General features: G+C 35.8%; 1 protein-coding gene across 2 annotated transcripts in view; it reads right to left on the reverse strand.

Annotated features, from left to right (window-relative positions):
• The window catches only part of LOC138938911 (furin-like protease 1), a 200801-nt gene that overhangs the window by 14988 nt on the left and 165357 nt on the right, over positions 1-20456 (reverse strand). Inside the window, exons 5-12 of one of the 2 annotated variants that reach the window (XM_070306315.1) lie at positions 19895-20060; positions 18910-19082; positions 13293-13710; positions 12829-12946; positions 11830-11911; positions 10949-11159; positions 8364-9086; positions 3604-3891 (exon numbers count right to left, since the gene is read on the reverse strand). In XM_070306315.1, coding sequence (XP_070162416.1) covers positions 3604-3891; positions 8364-9086; positions 10949-11159; positions 11830-11911; positions 12829-12946; positions 13293-13710; positions 18910-19082; positions 19895-20060 — 2179 coding nt within the window. The remainder of the gene's footprint in view (positions 1-3603; positions 3892-8363; positions 9087-10948; positions 11160-11829; positions 11912-12828; positions 12947-13292; positions 13711-18909; positions 19083-19894; positions 20061-20456) is intronic. The other variant, XM_070306314.1, reaches the window with a different exon arrangement.

The following is a 20456-nucleotide window of genomic DNA, read 5'->3' on the forward strand; positions in this document are numbered from 1 at the left end:
TAAGTAACACTGTATTGATTGTGATTCGATTGTCCTGTCGTGCGCAGATTTTGCAGTTAACTTCTGATTTGTGGCCTGCAACTTTCGAGAGGGAACATGATTGGATTCTGCACCACGATATAAATCGTAAATACTAGAAACGAATCCTCGCATTCTCGCTGGTGAAAACTTCTTTCCGACTCGATAACTCGTTGACGATCGTTTCACGATAAAGAAAAATCGCTCCATCAATTCGCCGCGAAGGTTCAGCTTTCTCATCGAGTTTTCCGTTTATCCCCGCAATCGAAATTCCTATAAAGCGCGCGCGATCAGCTTTAAACTCACAATAGAACGTATCTGCCGGTGTCTATCGATGTTCTTCTGAGCAAAACGATGGTGTCTAAAAATTGTTCAGAAAATATCGGGTCGTTTAATGTCGCGGCATTCTTATCGACGTCAAGTTAGCTAAGCGCTATGGGCGTATCGATTAATTACCTGCAAGTGCCTGTGGATCAACACGCATGTGGTTTTTCATTATTATAGTTAACAAGGTTTTGAGCAAGTTTTGTGTCGAAAGTTTGATATAACTGTAATTTTTGAGGCCGAATGTGAATCACGAATGAGCGACACTATTCCGATGATTCAACTTTTTCCCAAAAAAAGAAGCATTAAAAATTAGATTCTCTTTTTCGCGCGCGTGTATAGTATATTTATACATATAAAAAAAATTTTCCAACAGAGAGAGAGAGAGAGAGAGAGAGAGAGAGAGAGAAAGAGTAATAAACCAGAATGTTTCATTGATTGCTTTTTATTGTTTACTGTCGGAATATGTTCGCAAAATTTCACACATTTTTCTCAAAATTTATATTTTATATTAAAATTGATAAAAAAATTACACACTGTCTGCCATGTGCGTACCATAAATATTATTTTGTAGTTAGAAACAAACCGTATTACTCTTCAACATAAAAATTTCTAGAAACACGGTCATCTTAATACAGTTCGGGGTTTAACCGGGTGCGCCCAAAATCCACACGCGGCCTCATGTACTCCGTTCCCAACTGTTTACATAGGCAGCCAGAGAACCTCCCTGTAGCTTCTAGTTTCGGCAGTGTTGATAGCTTACCGAATACTCTTTTGGAAGGACACAAAGTGCTTATGAAGCGTGGAGGAAGGTTCAGAACAGAATGCGAGATAAAACTGGTAGTCGGATGTTGAAGATGTTGTTGGAAAAGGAACATAGACTGACACACAAGGAAATAAAGACAAAGAAAGTTAAACAGAGAGTAAGAAAGGAGAAAGATTGTGTATTATCATGCATATAAATGTATGTAGAAGAGAGAGGGAGGAGTGAGTGTGAGAGAGAGAGAGAGAGAGAGAGAGAGAAGTGGAAGAAAAGAGAAGCGAGAGAAAAACTGTCTCCCTCCGTCTCCATGGAACACGTTAGGGACACTCCGTCGATCAAAATCGATGATGTGACGAAAGTGTATTGTAGCTATATCGGGTGTATTACAAGTTACGCGAGGCGATTTTTCCAGGAGAGACAGAATGCGAGGCTGGACGCGCCAGGTCTCGCTAATGGCAGTTGCGCGATGATTCCCTGTCACATTTTTATCTCGTACAAAAGCTTCATGTGGAAAGTCATATATGCGAAACGGAAACATTGTCACGTATAGTCGGCTTTGACCGAAATTGGGCATAGAATACATCGTATCACATTTATGTATGTCACATTATATATATCGTCTGTGCAAGTTTTTTCCCTCGATATTCTTCGATAGTCTTCAATAAAATTAAGAAAACTTGTTTCTCGTTCTCTAAAGAAACTTAATTAATGCGGCATACAATTAATATGAAACAAGAATAAAAACAGTTTCAATGGAAAAGACAGAACTAATCTTTAACATTAAAAATGATAACACGCCATTTCTCCGAACATGTCGAATAGAAATGCGAATACACGGTTGTAAAATCAGATATAATCATGGGGGTACCGTCGGATTATCATGTAAAAAATCAAGCAGTTTCACAATGTATTTGTCAAAACATTCGTCTCGTTTATCCATTTCTGCTCCATTCAACATGGAGGAAGAAAATGCCACGGAAGTGCCAGTGCTCTCAAAACTGCTCGGAAGATTGCACGTAACTCCGCGAAGTATAATAAATACGTTTTGCATATATTTACAAGCATGTCCGTAGAGTTACGGCTGTAACTGCTGTGATTGTTATAGAGTCAGAAAGGCGTTTGAAAAATGATGAATTCTCGATTTTCGCATCCTTATTGCAATATTAAATATTATTTATTTATTTTTAGTTGCTTTTTGTAGAATCTACTAGGCGTTTATCTTACTTGTCTCGTAACCAAAGAAATATTGCATTACTTTAGAGAAAAGTTCGCCACGAAAGATACCGTAAGAAACGATGTTAACAAGTCGAACAACATGCAAAAAATCATATAAGCTTGCGTCCATTAAGCAAACTTATAACGTTGAATTTTCCGCGAGATTTTTATGTCAACAATTCTGTGTGTCTTGCATAAAGCTTCCTATAAATTTCTTTTGTCCAATAGTTCTGTTGAAATTTCTCTAAGATACATAACCATTATTACATACTCTTTGCCTAAAATACAATGAAATATGTAAATAATAAAAAATATAATCGCTTTAATAAAGCTTAATTGGGAAATATATCAAAATTCAAAACTTAGAAACAAATTTTTTTGACGGAAAATCGAGAGTTTATCATACACCTGAAAATGGAATCGCGTATTTCCTGTTTCGTAGCTTTGTTGAGAGTCCTATCCCCCCCCCCCCCGGTGACAAATTTCAATCAATCGAATCCGTCACATCGACGCTCCTCTCTAATAGAGCGTTGTCATGGCGCAAGCCTCCGGGATGTATCGTGTCGACCAGAAGAGACTTACACATTTTCTCGCATGACACAAATGAATTTGGAAAGCCAAACCTAGTGATGCGCGTCAGCGAAGAAATCATGCTATCGACGAGAGGAACGCTACAACGGGGTGTGAACGGGATCATCGGACTCAATGTCCATCATCTAACATGCATCCCTCGCTTTTAACGCAGACCGACAGAGGACGGACGACAATCCAATATTAAGAATTTCCCGGATCTCTCCTCGAGATAATAGCACCGGGAGAGGAGGAATGAGAGTTTTTCCTTCGTCCTCCCTGCCTTCCACCTTCGCGCGACACCTTACCTTCGCACGTACACGCATCACAAATACATTAAAGTCACACGGATCACAAGAACGCATCAGGCACACGTCGTCGACGGCCGCTATCGCGAGTCCCCCGGTGACTCGGCTCGAGTCACAGGATCGGATCGCGAGCTTTCGCAGGACCGAACGCGACCCGTTATCATCATGAACATCCGCGTGCTTCCGGCAAGCGATTTATCACCGCCGAAACACGCTGCATCGTCACGTCGCTGGTCCACGACGTCGTCGTCGAAACGACGTTATTCGTCGCCGCGATCAGCAGCCGATCCGGTTCCGCGCCCGACTCGCTCCGACTGTCCGTCGAGGCTGGCCAGCTGGTGATCAGCTCCCGCCAGTCGGGCACGCCGGTCAGGTAGGCTAGAAGAAGTAGTATGAGGCACGCACCTAGGCACCTGCTGCCCCCAGGCTCAAGGGCAGCGCAGCCGCTCGTCTGATTCTCCGTCGTAGGTTTCTGCACCTCCGGATGAGAGACCCGCTCCACCTGCTGGCTGCCTGTCCACGGATCGCCCTCAGTGTCTACGGCGTTGTGTCGGACATTGTCCGGGGCTGCATTGTTTTGGATTACGTCCTGATGAATCATCGGCGGCAACGGCTTGTCCCTGTCCAGTTCGTCATCCACCTCCACCGACGTCTCCGTGCCGAAGAACATCATCTTCCACTCCTTTAGTGTAGCTGAAACAACAGCGGCGGCTACATTGGCGAGATTAAAGATAATAGTTATTAATGAGTACATCACGTTCGCAAGATCGTACGTAAAGTGACTTGATTACACATAATTTAAATCAGAAACAAAAGAAAAAATATGTGTATTTACAAGAAAAAAAAAACTAAAGCGAATCTCGTAATTATTAATTTATTGCTTCCTCTACAACACATTCTTCTTTTTGTATAATATATGAACATTGTCTTTCGTTTGTAGTATTCTTAAAGCAATCATAGTGTTCAACGAAAAACATAAGTGTATATACATATATGCGGCTAAAAAGACGATGAGATGTAAAAAATGCAAGCCTTGAAGATACTAAACTGAAAGTCTTATATTTGACTGAGAATAACATTTATCATGTAGCAATCATGAAATAATAACTACCTACATGAATAATAACTACCTGTTATCTTTACGTTAAGTACACACATGCAGACACGATTGCAATCAACCGTAATGGATTTTATGATACGTACTGCGGTTCCAGAGAATGGAAATACAAGCTTTACGCATTTAAATCTCGCAGCCATTTCCATAGACGAAAGTCTGAAGAATGGGGTTTAAACATATTATTTTCGACAACATAAAAAATATTGCGAAGATCACACGCGTGATTTTTCAATCAGATTTTTCAGCGGGCATAAATTTCATGGAACGTTCATTCATAAATAATCACGGAACGTACATAATTATTATTCCATCTGGTAGATGATTTTCATTTCACATCAATTTTTTATTCATATATCTGTATATCTTGCCGAAAGATATGTTTTTCACTTTCTCGCGAACTATTTCGCGACCTTGTCCGCAAATATAACGTAAGGTATTGAGTCTCGTACAAGTGAAGGCGCCGTAAAAATGAAAGTTTCATTGGATAGACAAAACACTAGCGAGACAGCGGAAGAGATGGCGAGAACGTCGACGGCACCGTCGGGAAATTAATAAAGCGTTATGATGCCGTAGGGAAAATTTTGTCCTAAGTTTGCTCGTGGGAACAAAGAGAGAAAAGAGAAGTTGTAAGTTTTGATTAAATAAGAGTTAAAAATAACCGAGTAATCAAGGATGACTCTCCGTGCATATTTATACAACGAAATGTATATGTTGAAATTAAAATGCAAAGAGTTTTGCAATGAGAAAACGGTAAGAACTCGTAGACGATTATCGTTTTTACGTCGGCTAAGATACATTTGTACGTTTCCATCGCTCGCTGCAGAGAAGATAAAACTAAATAAAAACTAATTTTAAATCTCTTGTCTTCTCAACTAATCATTAAAAGTTGACATAAAATTACTCAGTCAGTTGATTTGTAATACGTAATTGTGATATGGCAGCAATTTGCATATCAATCAAAAAATAAATTCGAGGAATGTATTATAAAATAGAATTGTTGTTTTCTAGATAATAAAAATTCATCATTCTTATGTCAAAATATTCATTATTTATCATTTTATTCCAAGGCTAAGTTAAATGTAAATCTTTTGAGTAGATTAGCTTTTGTATAAACTGTGTTAATATTATTATCTTATTTATCTTATTAACAGCATAGCAAAAAAGCTGAAGCGTATATATGGCTTCAAATAAAATCACTTCATGGGAGAAATTGAATTTCGCAAGTAGAGACGAGCGACGATTGCGTATGAGCGAGCAGGAATTAAAGCGGTAAAAAAACGAATTCAATTTGTCGTTGACTCGTGACGAGACTACTCTCGTGTGTGCTATTTTTTTGTCGTCCTCCGGACATAAACTACCGGCTATAATAAAGTCGTCGTTAAAGTACCCCTGTTACGCGAGCCGCAAGAAGGTTGCGATGATTGGAAGATTATCGTTTTACAGGAAATATCGAGAAAAAATAATTTGCGACCGAGTTGAGAGAACTTGGCTAAGACTGAGGAAAGACGGTGCAGGGGAATAAAAATGTCAAGAGTCGATCGAGACAGCGTGACCGGCTACGTAAGGACTTGAAGGATCGTTAGCGCGCGCGTATTAGAGGCAGATAATAATAATGTCTTAAAAGCGGAAACCATCAGATTAAACGAGTGAAAAAAATTTCCAATCACGGCGGAAATGATTTAACAATGATGATGAATGAGAAAGCTGCTCGATCGCCAATGATGGGCTTCGTCCAATCGCGTCGGCTTTTCCATTTCACGGCACGCATTAGCGGTTTTCACTACCATTCTTCGTATTGCACTGAATTTTGAACGATTTGCGGTTACACGATGATCTAAAATTCAAGAATTTTGAAAGGAGATAACGAGCGCGATGCTCAATGACGAACATCATTGTGAGAGCAATTTTCGCTAAATCGCTGCTGCTTTACGTAAAAGACAATTTTCAAATAAATTATTAGTATCATGTATAGATAAGTATTTCTTGAAATAAATTATAACAATATTAGGATAAGATAGATTATACGCTAAAATGCGTCTAATAAAGAAAACAAAATATTAGATGTATAATATAATTTTTCTTAAATATTCTACTTTTTTGATAACACGAAAACTAAATATGACACATGAGAACTAATAAATACAATAAAATTCTAAACTGTGTATCTAAAAATATCACAATTTTTCGCTTAGATAAACATGCGAAATGCACAATATTCTCCGAAAGACAATGAGATCTATACTACAAAGGTAATGGATATATGATAGTATGTGCGAGCAATGCATTAGATAATCGACGCACACGGATACGGATACGCTCAAGGCTGCATACGGAACTCATCGATAACCAAGTCATTGTGAAGTTTTGATTGAAGACCATAGCGCCTGTTGTCGGCCTCGATAAGTTTTCCTATTATCGAACTATCGCTTTCGTAAGGAACTTTAATTATAGTAGGAAAAGGCAATACGAAAAAAAAAAAAAAATGTTTAACGCAAGAAGTAGTGTAAAACTATGCAAAATCTTTCTTTATATCCTGTTTACAAGAGAAGAGGTTTAACGAATGCCAATTCAATGTGCCCGTTCAAGTTTAACGAATGCCAATGGCAAATAACTTATAATTAAAGAAAAAATAATGTATCAAATGATTAATAATTTTTATAATAACTACACAGAAAATTGGCAATTTTTTATTGACAGATAAACATTAAATATGTATTATCAAATACGATAAAACATAATATAAACGCAGATTCGATAAATTTTAATGAAAGAGTATTGAGATTTATTTTTTATTCGTGCACATCAAAATCATGCAAATATACAATACACATTTCCATTCGTAATAATTGGACATGAAATGTCTCAGAGTGCAATGTGTTTTTCAAAATCATAAAGCAGTACATCTTCAAATGTTGCTGATCAAATATTAAATGAAGTATTTAATAATTTCTACAATCTAAACACAAACAATATTATTTTAAATTATCTAATACATAATTAGAAATTAAATAACAACAATAAAATTTCACTTACGATATTGTCTATGATATATCTAAGGCGAGCTACAGAAAAAAAAAAAAAATTAGAACACATACAAAATATTCCGCGTAAAGTAATCCCATCAAATTTCATTAGAGATTAAATGGAATATTGTAAAAAACATCGAGAATTCTTTTATTTTCGAATAGGGAAGAGTAAATTACAAGAAAGAGAAATAGAATTCGCATCATACTTTGTAAAACATACAGAGAGATCACTCCACGCGGAACATTCTGAACTCAAGATAGAAGAACGTGAATAACGCGAAATAAGCTTGTCTAAAGTGCAATATATTAATAACAATAGATAATATGCTCGTGTACAGACGAAAATAACGGTGATCACACGAAACGATCGCAATCAGTGAAAGAAAACTTCAACAAAAGGTAGAATATGAAAACCAAATTTCAACGGATCCGTTTAATCTTCGGCTTTTGCACGATATTGCATCTCTACTTTTGCATCTGCACTTGGTAGCGCGGGCGGACACGTGAAAGCGAATGCGAAACGATCGGAAGCTGTGAAACGATTCTCTTTGTTATCCTACAAAATATCGTCCTGGGTAACAATAGCGTATATAGATTGCTATCATTACTCACTGCGCGCGTTTGCGATTATCTATGTACACGACGTTATATATATTTCTTTTTCTTTGTAGAGATATTTCATCAACTCTGCGTTTTTCGGTACAAATTATCACATTTTAATCATGCATCAAACATATTCATATCTAATTCTTTAAATTCAAAACTTACGTCATTTAAATATAAAATCTACTAAGCTATTACGTATAAAGAGCTCCTAATTTTTAACGCCTATTTTAAATTTTATTAAAATATTTAATATAATTTAATTGAAGGATTAAAGATTATACTGACTCTATTTGAAACCGGCTAAATCTAAGTAATTACGCGCAATTTATGCGTGAATATAATAAATCTAGCTTCCGATCGTCATTGTTAAACAACCGGCGCGTCTCGCCGGCTTTCCTTTGAAGACATTTAAGTACCCTTGTCCAGTTGCAGGGTCCTCAAATCTAACTGGTCGTCCTGCAACAAATGAAGTCCTTTGGCCCTGGTAGCGTGTTGTTGACCAACTCCTCGAGCTCCGCCATAAACTGGATATAGTTGCTGAATCTTGGGGTAATGCTGAAATACCGCCGGGACCTTGTTCGTGGCCGCTTTCGCCGGCGGCTCCAACAAGATCAGACCTCTTTGAAGGGGCGAGGCAGTCGCCAGATCGACGATCTTGTGCCTATTCGTCGTCGCGGTCTGTGTTTTCGTCGTCGCGATGACTTGAGTCACCGTGCTGGTAATCGGGCTCGGTGTACTTCTACCGCACGGTCTCGACGTGATCAAACGCACGTCCCCGATCACGTTATTAGGCCCTCTGTTGAGGCCTCGCGAGGTCTGAACGGTGGGCTTGGGGCTTGGTCGGTTGGCCGACTTGCCATTCTTGTGCTGACCACGAGCCTTGCCCTTCCTCTGAGACTGAATCTGCGCGTTCACCACAAAAGGCGGGCTTAGGCTGCCGGATTTATCAGACTTGTGTTGCGCCTGCTTGCCCTTCGTTGGGACGTTTTGGTTCTTCGAAAAAGCGGTCTCGCGCGGTTTCACCAATGGCCGTCTGGGCATGCTCATGCCAGCCGGATTGTAAAGAGCGTACTCGGTCCGATCGGGCAGCGTCGCAGTACCGTAGAAGATCAGTGCCCATTCATGAAGAGTAGCGCGTCCTGATCCGGCATGAGTCCGAGAATGCAGCGGAAAGAAAGCGGACGTAACGATTAAAGGAGATATAGAAATGCGATGCGATGTTCACTGGTGTTATTAAATAATTATAGGCAAAGGTAGTATATATCGGGCAAAACCGTCCAAAAAAATTAAAAGATTACACCTTGGTTAAATATCCGTCGTTAAACGAATGATAGCTCGATACAGCCGTAGCGCGAAATTACGCGTTATTCAGCGTCTTAAAGAGAGTTAACGAGAAAGCTAGGGTAGTATCACGGGGGATATTCTGTAAAAGTATTTTCGCTCGTATAAGCATGTCGCGTTTACGGACGATGGCGAGATATGTCCACGGAGTATTTGCGATAGTAAAATAAATAACGAGATGGTTTAAGAGCGACCGAAATATCCCGTGATCCTCTCATACCCCGAAACACAGTCCACGTCGTTATACAATAATGGATGCGCATTACAATTCTACGCTATATAGTTTCAGGAGCGCATAAGGAAATTTATGTAGCCATCGGCCTTGATTAGCCGACGAGGAAACAGTTCGAAGTGGTTTTAACGCTTGTACCTTACTCGAGATCGGTTGCGGCGAAGCTCCTTTCTGCTATCTGCCGTTAAAGGTAAAGCAGGAGTGCTTTTGCAGTAGGGCGCTGTTGTATGTTCGAAACTGGCAATTATCCACCTCCGGGGATAATGCACCTTCTTAGGTAATCACGCGCGCGCATGGGGCTTACGTAAGAGCCCTGTGGCGTCCTAGACACGAACTACGAGAATACCGTCGATCCCGCCGACCGATTCGGCATCGCATTGCAGAATGTGCATGCAATGCTAGGTATGTAGAAGCTATTTCACCCTGATATCACGCGTATGAATGGATTAATCCTTTGTGACGCGATTTATCTTTACAATTATAGGAAGAGAGATTTCGCGATCGTGCGTTAAGGAAACAGATTTCTTTTATGCGCATTTTACTCGTTTGGATGTGAGAGAGTTGCTAGATCAGTGTCAATATCAGCTGATTTCTTGTCGGCATTTCCTACCGGCAACTGACAGAGGACTCGGTAACCGTGACCTTATGACAGCGCTGCTTGGACACTTGGAAACTATTGTTACGGCGAACAAGGTGAAATCCTATTTGAAATTTAGATCAGCGAACGGCATCTCTGGTGACTGAGTCTAATGCCGGCGTAATCTCCATGAGGCTTGTCTTTAACATTCTAATCTAAGATTATGCTTCGCGCGAGTGTATGATATTTTTCGCAGGCGTATGAATCTGACGATGATTTGTATATTTTAAATAATGATTAAAAGACATTTTTTTAAAAACAGATTTGCTTTGAAGCAAGAGAATCATTAAGAATATTAAAGAGCATAAAATTCTTGATACGTATATGAATCTATATTAATGCTCTTGAATTAAAAAAGATAGTCTTTATCCACATATTTTGAAAAACTGTAATCTGATATTTTTATGAATATCATAAACAATTTTCATGTATCGGAAAATTGCGTAAATCCAATTAATTAAAAGCAACAAAATTTCATGACTTTTTTATAAATTTGAAAAACTGTGAATGAGATGAAAAGATTTTACTTATGTTTCTTAAGATTTACTTATTTTTCCGACGGATTACTCAATCAAATAAATAATTTTTCGAAGTATTTGTTTCAACAATAAATGATTTAATTAATTGATTTTAATATGCTTAGTGTCTGATTAGTTAATCTTAATTAATAGCAATAAACACCAATACATTAAAGACATAGATAATTTCAAATCAATATTATATCATCTAATCGCGTATTAAATCACACGTTAATTAAACATCCGTCAGTGAAATATGGTGCGATAACTTACCGAGATATCGACCCTCATTGTGAATTTCTAATTTCCAGGTTCCGTGCGGTCTTTCTCCCCATGTGTGCACCGACATGAATGGCCATTGAATGAAGCCGGCCTTCGAAACATCGTGCGGTCTCTTGGCGAGAAGAGTGCTCTTCGTGCCCTGAGGAGATGTTAGCTGTATCTGAAGATCCCCTCGTCTCCCTGCCATCAGCGATACTTTTGCCTGCGATAAGCGTTTCATTGTGCCATTATTATAAAAATGAGAAGGAGATGTATTGTATATTCTTCGTATCTATTATTAGCACTTACAATTCGTTACGCACATCTTGATAAACCAAAATTAATTAATTCTCAAATTAGTGTTATAATATTTCGTTAATAACTTAATTTTTATATCTAATTTTGCTAATCAGTTAATAAAAAAAAAAATAAATAAAAAAAAATAAAAAAAAAGAGTTTACGAGATAATATTTTGCATTGTAACTAATAATTTTATAAGAGCAATTAACTTAATTGATTTAACTTCTTTAATATTGTATTTTAGCTTCTTTAGTAACTGATTTAAGCGGTCCAGTAATTACGCTTCATCGGTAGATACAGTAATTAATATATCATAAATTAATTTGTGCAACGAAATAACTATTATGTAATGAAATAATTATGGGGCATATTATAATTTAACTCTTCCATAGACGCGATGTAAAATAATATTAGTATACTAATAGTATGAAAAATAAATTGATTTTTATTTAAAGAAAAGATAAAAAATTCTACCGATTCAACGTCAATTGGGAAAACATCGTTCTCAAAATTATTACTCGACATTGTGCTTCATGGCCGACACGAAATCCGCTAATTAGTGATGTCACCTGTGAGTGACGTGCTCAACTTACCTGAACGTGCTCGAGGAAATTAACACCGCTGCACTCCTTGACATGTAAGTCGAGAACCAATTGGCTCTTTGGCGGAATTGTCCTAGAAAGTAGATAAAATTCGGGTCGAGTGTTAAGCTCGCGCACAAAATTCTTCGCGAGTATATTTTTACGTGAATAAATTTTTATAGATACACTATTGCCGATTTTAAATCATCGCTCGATTAACTCGGTCAAGTATTATTTATGCCTCTTCTCGAATGCCGTTTTTTAGCAGTGATATTATTTCAGTAATAGTAAATTAAATAGAAAAAAAAACAACATTTTTATTCTTGATATATCAAAATTAAATTTATGTTAAAATTACATCATCTGCATTATTTTGTATAAATAAAAAGATATTTGTACATAAATTGAATAATGAAAAAATTTCTAAGCAAAAATCTTAAAATAATCATAAATACTATAACATTTGCTTTTCAAACGACTTTTATTCTTATATTATTTTAAAATATAAATGAATATTAGATCGTGTTAAAATAATTAATTACTTTGAAACAAATTATTTTACATAGAACTGAGTACAAGAGATTTTTACGCTTAATTGTTTTAGAGAAACTTAACTCCAAAGTTATAAATTATGTAAATTCTATTCATTTAATGCAAAATGCTATCTGTCCTCACTCGTTACAACCCTCAACGGTACAAGTGGTGTATTACACGTGATTCAGACGTGCTATTTCAGGCGAATAAAGCCCATTTGACGATAGCCGACATGCTCAAACGAATTTGTAATCTACGAGAAGCGTGTTTGCTCATTTAAGGACAGATAATGATCTGTACAGTCAAATCAAATTTTGATTCTCCACATTTTCGAATATTTTTCTCAATGTTGATGATTCTCTGTACAATTGTCACATATCTTTCTTCTTCTTTATTAACGTATCAATATTTGGAATAAGACATACTGATTTTGGAATTGCTCTCATTTATTTAACAACCCAATTTAAGAGCACCTACCTGCCTGTGTGTGGCGCTGATACTTCGCATTTGTGTTGCTCCGGAACAGTTCTCCATCTTCTCGCTAAACGTACCATGGCAGTGGCGTCCATCAGCCCGTAACCGAAGCTATGGCTCACTGTCAGACATAAAATGCGAGCCCGACATTTTGTTAAACAATTTTTTATTTCAATTAATTGTGCTAAGAAGATATATTTAAATAAATATATTTAATTATCGATTTATTAAATAGATTGATTATAGATAGATTAAAGAATATTTCAATAGAAAATATAAATGTTTATTAATTACGTTACTTCTAAATCTTTTTTTTTTTTTTTTATATTGATATGATGATTTAATTCACTTATTAACGTGTCATCGCGTAATTTTACTAATAATTCTAAGAATCTTTTTGTTTTTCATGACAATTTTTTAGAATCTTGAAAAATTCTTTCTCCACCAAGAAATCGGCGAGTACTCACCGTTTCTACCGACACCGTTAACCACCCAATCAGGTGCCTGCAGGTTCGCAGGTTTGGCAGTCCTGACCACAATGTGTTGCATATCCCTCCAAGTGAGATCTCTGTTCGCTTCTAAGGCGAGGGCGCAAATACCGGCCGCCAATGGTGCCGACGCGGACGTGCCCGTGTGGCTGCTCGTACAATGATGATGCAAATCTGTAGTGACGACCTGTTTCTCGCCAGTAGAGCCCGAACTGTAAGTGGTAGCGAGAGTGGACGAGCACGCCTCGCTGTACCAGGGCACAAGGCCGTTCTCGGTCGCGCTGCTGATGGACAAAGTCCAAATGCTGTTGGTGTAGCCGTCACAGTTGCAATTGTCATGATCTCGACCACCATTCCCGGATGCCCATACGAAGATCGAGCCCTTACCACTACGACCCTAACGATTGATTAAAGGTTTTTTAATCCGTACGAAATACACTATATATATATCAAACTTAATAACTTGATTTTTGCGTTATAATATTTAGATCCTTATAAAAATTAAAAAAAAAAAACGACCTGGTAATTTCAGACCGCGGAATTGAAAAAGCAGGATTTAACGGGCATATTCAATGCTGCGAGCTAAAATGAATCTGACAAGTTTACCACTTTGAAGACTTTAGATGTGGTCGAATTTTTTTTTACTGGTACTTGAATCTGAGATGCTCGGGACGCTTAAGGCGCTTTAGAAGTTTAAGACACTTTGCATGCTAAAGCCGGTTTCTCTGCGCCCGTAGACATACAGTGAATGATTCGAAACGAAACCGTTATTAGGAAGTCGATGATATTGGATGTTTAGCGCTAATAGTCTCCGTAAGGTCGAGACTAAATTGTCTCAAGCTCATAACAATAAACTTTCCAACACTATATACATATATGTGTTCTTGTTCAAAGATTAAAAGGGAAATTTTGAAAATTAAATTTCTGATTTTCATCAAAATGTTGAGGACGATTTGTATAACATTAAAAAAAAATTTTTTTTCGATAAGTTAGCGGCATGAATTAATCACTGATACAAATATAATAATTGTATAATAAAAAATTGATAATGATAGACGCACAGAAATTCTTTATCAATGAATATTTTTTAATTAAATAAAAGTTAACTGACGTTATCACAACATATGTAGATTTTGTTATTAAATTGCAAATTTTTCCTTTACAAATATTTTGAAATATATTGTTCAGTTTTACTCTAAGATTTACTACTCTCTGAATATTGAGACTAGAGGTGCGGCTGGTCCGGCTATCTCGTGATAAGACCAGACACCGTGTGCTTAGGTAACGTGTAGGCGTGACCACGAACTCTGAACTCTCTTTGAGACCCGACGTTAACTAATTCAGTAATATAGTGCTCGAGCCTTTGATCAGAAAAGTTATTTAATCGAAAATAAGCTATTGACTTGATTGCATCGGACATCTTAGACGCAATTTCTATAATCATTATTAATTAACTGTGATATTACATTATATCTTATATTTTACAATGAATTTATATCATTTTAAGAATATTCTTTTCTTCGTTCAAAAGAAATCTTTTTTTAAAAATGTACAGATTAATAATTGTACAATATAAGTATATATACAAAATTATGTAAAATATGTATATAAGAAATCAAGATGTGCAGGAATTATAATCCAGTTTGACGTAAACTATATAACATACGCATGTTTCATGCGATTCTATCGGATATGTATGAATCCTATAGTTAGTTACGGTTCCATTAGCCCCCAAGGGTGATATTATCGAACCTGTTAACAGGCCCTAGAGAGAATGCAATCATCTGTGTGTCGAATATAAGATAGTATATAATCCGATACAGTTACAAAGGAAATTGTCGTTGCACTGAATATCTACTGTGCAACTGTGCGCGAAACCAAGCTGCTGCTAGGATAATGTAATCTCGACATAATTAGTATTCCACCATTTGTATTCTAGCTGATTAAATCATAATCTATTAAATGATATAATGTAAACTTATCACTTCTTTTAAAATATAGAGAAGACGTATTGCCGTACAATCTTTAGAGAATAAATATTCATTAAAATATTTATTATAAAAAAATCAGTTTAACTATATTAATAGGATAATATTTTTTTAATTTTGCTAACAATTTTAATTAAGCGCTACATCCAATATTAAATTGCTATATTAAAAAACAGATTTTTTTAAATTTTCGTCTCTCTAATAACAAAAAAGTTTTATTTAAAAAAATATATATATTTAATAAATACGCGCAATTATATATATCGTATTACGTAAGTTCATATATCGATACATTTATTATAATATAACATTAATTATACTGTATTAATATCTTTAATTAAATTAACGAAAATCTAGATAAAAAATATAAAGAAAACTTTTTTGTGTGAAGATCGGCGCAGCGACAATTTTTTGTAATAATCCCGGTTCTAACTCTTCAAAAAGTTTAGCTCGTGTATAATAAAAATTGATTCCTGTGAATACAGATATCGACATCGTATCTTATTGCTTGGAATACTGAAAAGAGATCACGAAAGCAATCTTGACGGAATGACAGCTATTTAATATCACAGATGTTTAATATTGCTACCGGGAAAGAATCTGAAGCATTGCTCATTTTATTATTTGTTGATTCCACTTATGAATGCTCATCGGTTATAATAACCCTTATAATATATAGAAACGTTCACGTTATTGTAATATAAGGAAAAGCTATAATTATAACTGATGTGCTTTAAAATCACGATTTTATGTTTTTATTTTAACTTTGTTTTATATACGCATCAGTTTTGAAAAAATTTTTTAAACTATTATTCAAGAAAAATTTTCTTTAATTGTTTTTAATTAATATAATTTCAAATGTATATTTTTTTCCATTAATATAATTTCAAATATATATATATATATATTTTTTTTTTTTTCTGTTAATATAATTTCCTATTTATATATTTTATATCTTTTTTGTTTGCTTTTTCTGCCACAATTTTCGTCATCTACTTTACAGTAAACAAACGCAAATTTAGACATTAGCAATTCACCACTTATCGCCTTGGAGACCACTAATACGCTCTTTTATAAATTTTGGTGAAAGCATTGTGTGACCATTTCCTCGATATACTCCGCAAGTTGCCATATATTTCAACTAGTTTTGCATCAACCATATTGACATTTGCATATATTTTACGGCTACGTCGTCGTCGCCGGCAGTAAGTTTAAAATGGTAATACGTTCTAACGCGGCTCGAGTCGGCCAGTCGCTTAAAAGCACCCAATTAGAAACTTTCTGAAGGCTGACCTCTCTCGCCGAGAGCGAGTCTATTAAACCGGGTCTAGCTGGAGGAGTTCGTCGTCGTTGCTAATTGAATTACGTCTGTCATCGTTCCGTCGACGATTCCGTCGACGCCTGCGACTCCATCGTCGAAAGAAATCAATCGTTTGCGGACGTCAAAGTGTGATCAATCAAATGACAATGCAGAGGATATTATTAACATAACAATATACTGGGGCATTACATTATTTTGTACGTAAGTTATGAATTTATGAGAAACTTTAATGAAGCAGCACTGACTATTCATATGCTTTGAATAAACTAACATTAATAATATTTTAAAACAATTACTATACAAAACTATTTCAAAAATAAGTTTTGCAGTGTAAAACAGCTTTTAATTATAAAAAAGTTAATTAGAACTATCGGTATTACGAATTACGGCTATCGCAAAATAGGTCACTCGGTTCATACGGACAACAGAAATGAACAGTGTACCGAAGATCTTTACCAAAGTTTCTCAACACTTCTTGATGGCTCGTCTTTAATGCTAGATTTCTGCGCTTTAATGATCGTTATTTGAAGTAGAGGTTCTCTCAATGCTAAAGTTCGCCGTTTTAGAATCGCGATAAAGAGATGTCGCGAACGCGAGATGACAATAGCTATTGTCGCCACTGAACCTCGGAAGATCTCAGAGGATGCTTCTGCCCGTGATACATTTGTGCGAATTTCATTTCGTTCGACAACGCGGCTGTTCGGATACGAGCATACGAATCGCGTTAACAACGAACGGATGAATTTTTCCTTCTCGTGACAAACGAGGTGCGAGGAAGAGCAATGAAATATTTGCTTATCTATCTCTGTATGTGTAATAATATTATCTAGACTTTTATAACGTTATCATAATAAATATTAAAAAGTTGAAAGAGAATTTTTGTTTTTATAAAAATATGCTACCTTTCTCTCTCTAAATAACTTATTTATAAAATATTAATTATTTAGTTTAATTATTTATAAAAAAGATTTGACATTTTATTGATAAAATATATTTATTGATAATATATTTAAAAGAAGATATAGATGAAAAATATACAATATATCGAGGAGATGTAGTAAAGTTGTTGCGAATGAATGTTTATAATTATCTTGTAACAATCTCAAAATGAATTCGCGTCTCATCGAACGAATTTCGAAGAAATAATAGCGGAGCTTACAGTACCTAAAGCAATTTCTTCTCCCGCTTGTTTGGTTCTACAAAGAAAACCATTAACAAGTTAAACGTATTCTTTCGGCGCGAGATATAAGAAATTAAGAGGACGATAATTGAACTTAGGAGTTGGTTAACTCCAATCACGAGAGCTGTTAAATTTCTTTCTTACTCTCGAACAAAGATTTCAACCGATGAGAGTAATTTCTCGAGGAATTTTGATTCGTAGAAAAATCATGGAAGATCGGAACGTAATGATTTCCAATTACGCGCGAACAGTTTCTCGCTTCGGCATTTCAGTACCGCAACGTCGTATTAGATAATTTATCAAGCTTTACTATTTTCGCACTTAATCTTTCAAGAGTTTTTTTTTCTGAAGAATCTTCGATTAAAATATTCGATTAAAAATCTTCAAATTAATATCTTTATCTTAATCAATAGAAGAGAGATTTCATAGTTCGAATATTTGATTTGAGTTTTATAATCAATGTTTTTGTATGCAACGCATTAACAGAACACAAGCGTTGTAATACCAAGCTGGAAAATTCCCTGCAACTTGACGTTTGAGAGTCAAGGAAGTGTCTTGAAGCAACCTAGAAGCTTCCGTTTCATACAGGGATACCTTGCGGCTAATTGCATTTACCTTGTCATAACGCAGAAAATTATAGCGAAGAAAATTGCAGTTCTAAATGAATTACGCCACTACATCGAAGTTTGAAGCTCCGAGAGAACGAAGCTTATTTTCAGATCGTCAAAGACGTAAAAGATACAATTAATAACGATAAAGATATGTTAATTAAAATTATAATTAAGAGTAGCCTCTTGATTTCTCAATTAGGCAAATAGCGTTTAAATAATGTTGGGAAGATTTGCGAGATACTCCGACATATCTTGAGTAAATCTTTCGCGAGTGGAATTATTTTTCTTACGAGAAATATCATTTACTCTCGGCTGCCAAAAGTCGAAAATAGATACAATCCGTTCTTTTCGATTTTCGTATTTTAAACATCAAAGATGCGATAGAATTGTATTGAAAAATAATTAATTTATAAAAAGAACTCTTGGATTTAATTTATTTGCAGTTAAATAAATATGTGAAAAAAAAATAGTAGAACTTTCAATGGTGAACACTCACTTTGGTAATTCCCTCGATGAAAGCTCTGGTGGCAAGTTCACCGGGACCATCCACAGTTTTGCCGTCGTCATCCGGTCCCCATGACGCGCTATAAATATCGATATGTTGAGGATTTAGGCTCAAGGATCTTGCTTCAACGGCATCCGTCACGTCGCCGTCTAACATTCGAACACCTGTACATGAATGAAAAGCCAACATTATATGATAATGCAATGACATATTGACTTTTTTACATAAAATATTTTACGCATTGTATATTGTCTATTATGTGTCATATTCAATATATATATATATGGTACATATAAGTATATCAAGAGTCTTCCATCACATGATTAAACTGCATGCATTTCATGTTTGTGTTAATTATCTCGCATAATTCCCGCGGCTCGTGGAACGGAGGATCCAATTTACAAGATCGGAATTGGGCATCGCGTATCGATTTAGATCAATCCCGAATGTAACAGACGTAACAGGCTATTGTCAGTCCAGATCCTAATTCGAAAATGATGTCCGTCTCGCAATATCAATTTCGCATATTACAGACACACGTCGCTCGCAGTAGCGCGAATTTCAATACCAACTTTGCTATTGCTAATTGAAAATAGAGAAGCGCGAAATTTAAATACAATAATTACTTTGTTGAAACAAAACTTATATTTCTGAGGAGTAAACGTGTAAATATTTTCTTTCCTTACCTCTCTCTATCTCTCTAAATTTGTCGATATCTTATTCTCATGTTATTTCAAAATTATATATGTATAATAAAATATATGTAAAATAACAATTGAATTTTTATATTTATATTCGTGCAAGATAATTCCAGATGTTGTAAAAGATATCGGAGTTGTTAGAATAAAAATCTCCATAATTCAACACACATCTTAAGTTACGCATATGTAGAGAATTCTATACGTACAGAAAGTCCTTTTAATTCTCAATGTACATGATTATTAATGTTAAGTAATGCTTTTAGAAGAATACTCACCACCCACGCCAGCTCCGAAAGCAACACCTACAGCACAGAGAGAATTGTTGGCAGTGGCTGCGACCTCTCCGGCGCATCTGGTGCCGTGTCGATTGCTATCTACCAGATCATACCTTGGCATCGGATCCTCGTCGTGACTGTTGACGTCGTAACTCGCTTGCGGATCCTGTAACAGAAATCGTCAGCAGCGTCAATTAAAATTCATGAATTTCACGATGAACCTGATTCGCGTTATTCCGTTTCCACTTCGATATAAAAACCAAGACTCGCGGACAGATAAAAAATTTACTTGAGATGAAACAATCATGAGAATAAGTAGCGATAAAAATTTTGAAAGAAATTTATATTAAGAAATTAGGTTTATAGGTAGAAAAGAATAATAAGAAAATAAGAAATTTTTAATTGATACAATTTTTGCAAGCAATAATATAATTTTTTCCTTTTATGTAAGACATTTTATTTCAGGTATATTTAATTGTGAATATTTTCAACATTTTTTTCTCAATACAATCATATTTGTATCTGTGCGCATATCCGCGTACTGCGTAATGAGAAATATAAG

Source organism: Polyergus mexicanus, unplaced genomic scaffold (genome assembly GCF_030449975.1).
Source record: "Polyergus mexicanus isolate NDT 795.1 unplaced genomic scaffold, iyPolMexi1.0 SCAF_13, whole genome shotgun sequence".
Classification (NCBI taxonomy): domain Eukaryota; kingdom Metazoa; phylum Arthropoda; class Insecta; order Hymenoptera; family Formicidae; genus Polyergus; species Polyergus mexicanus.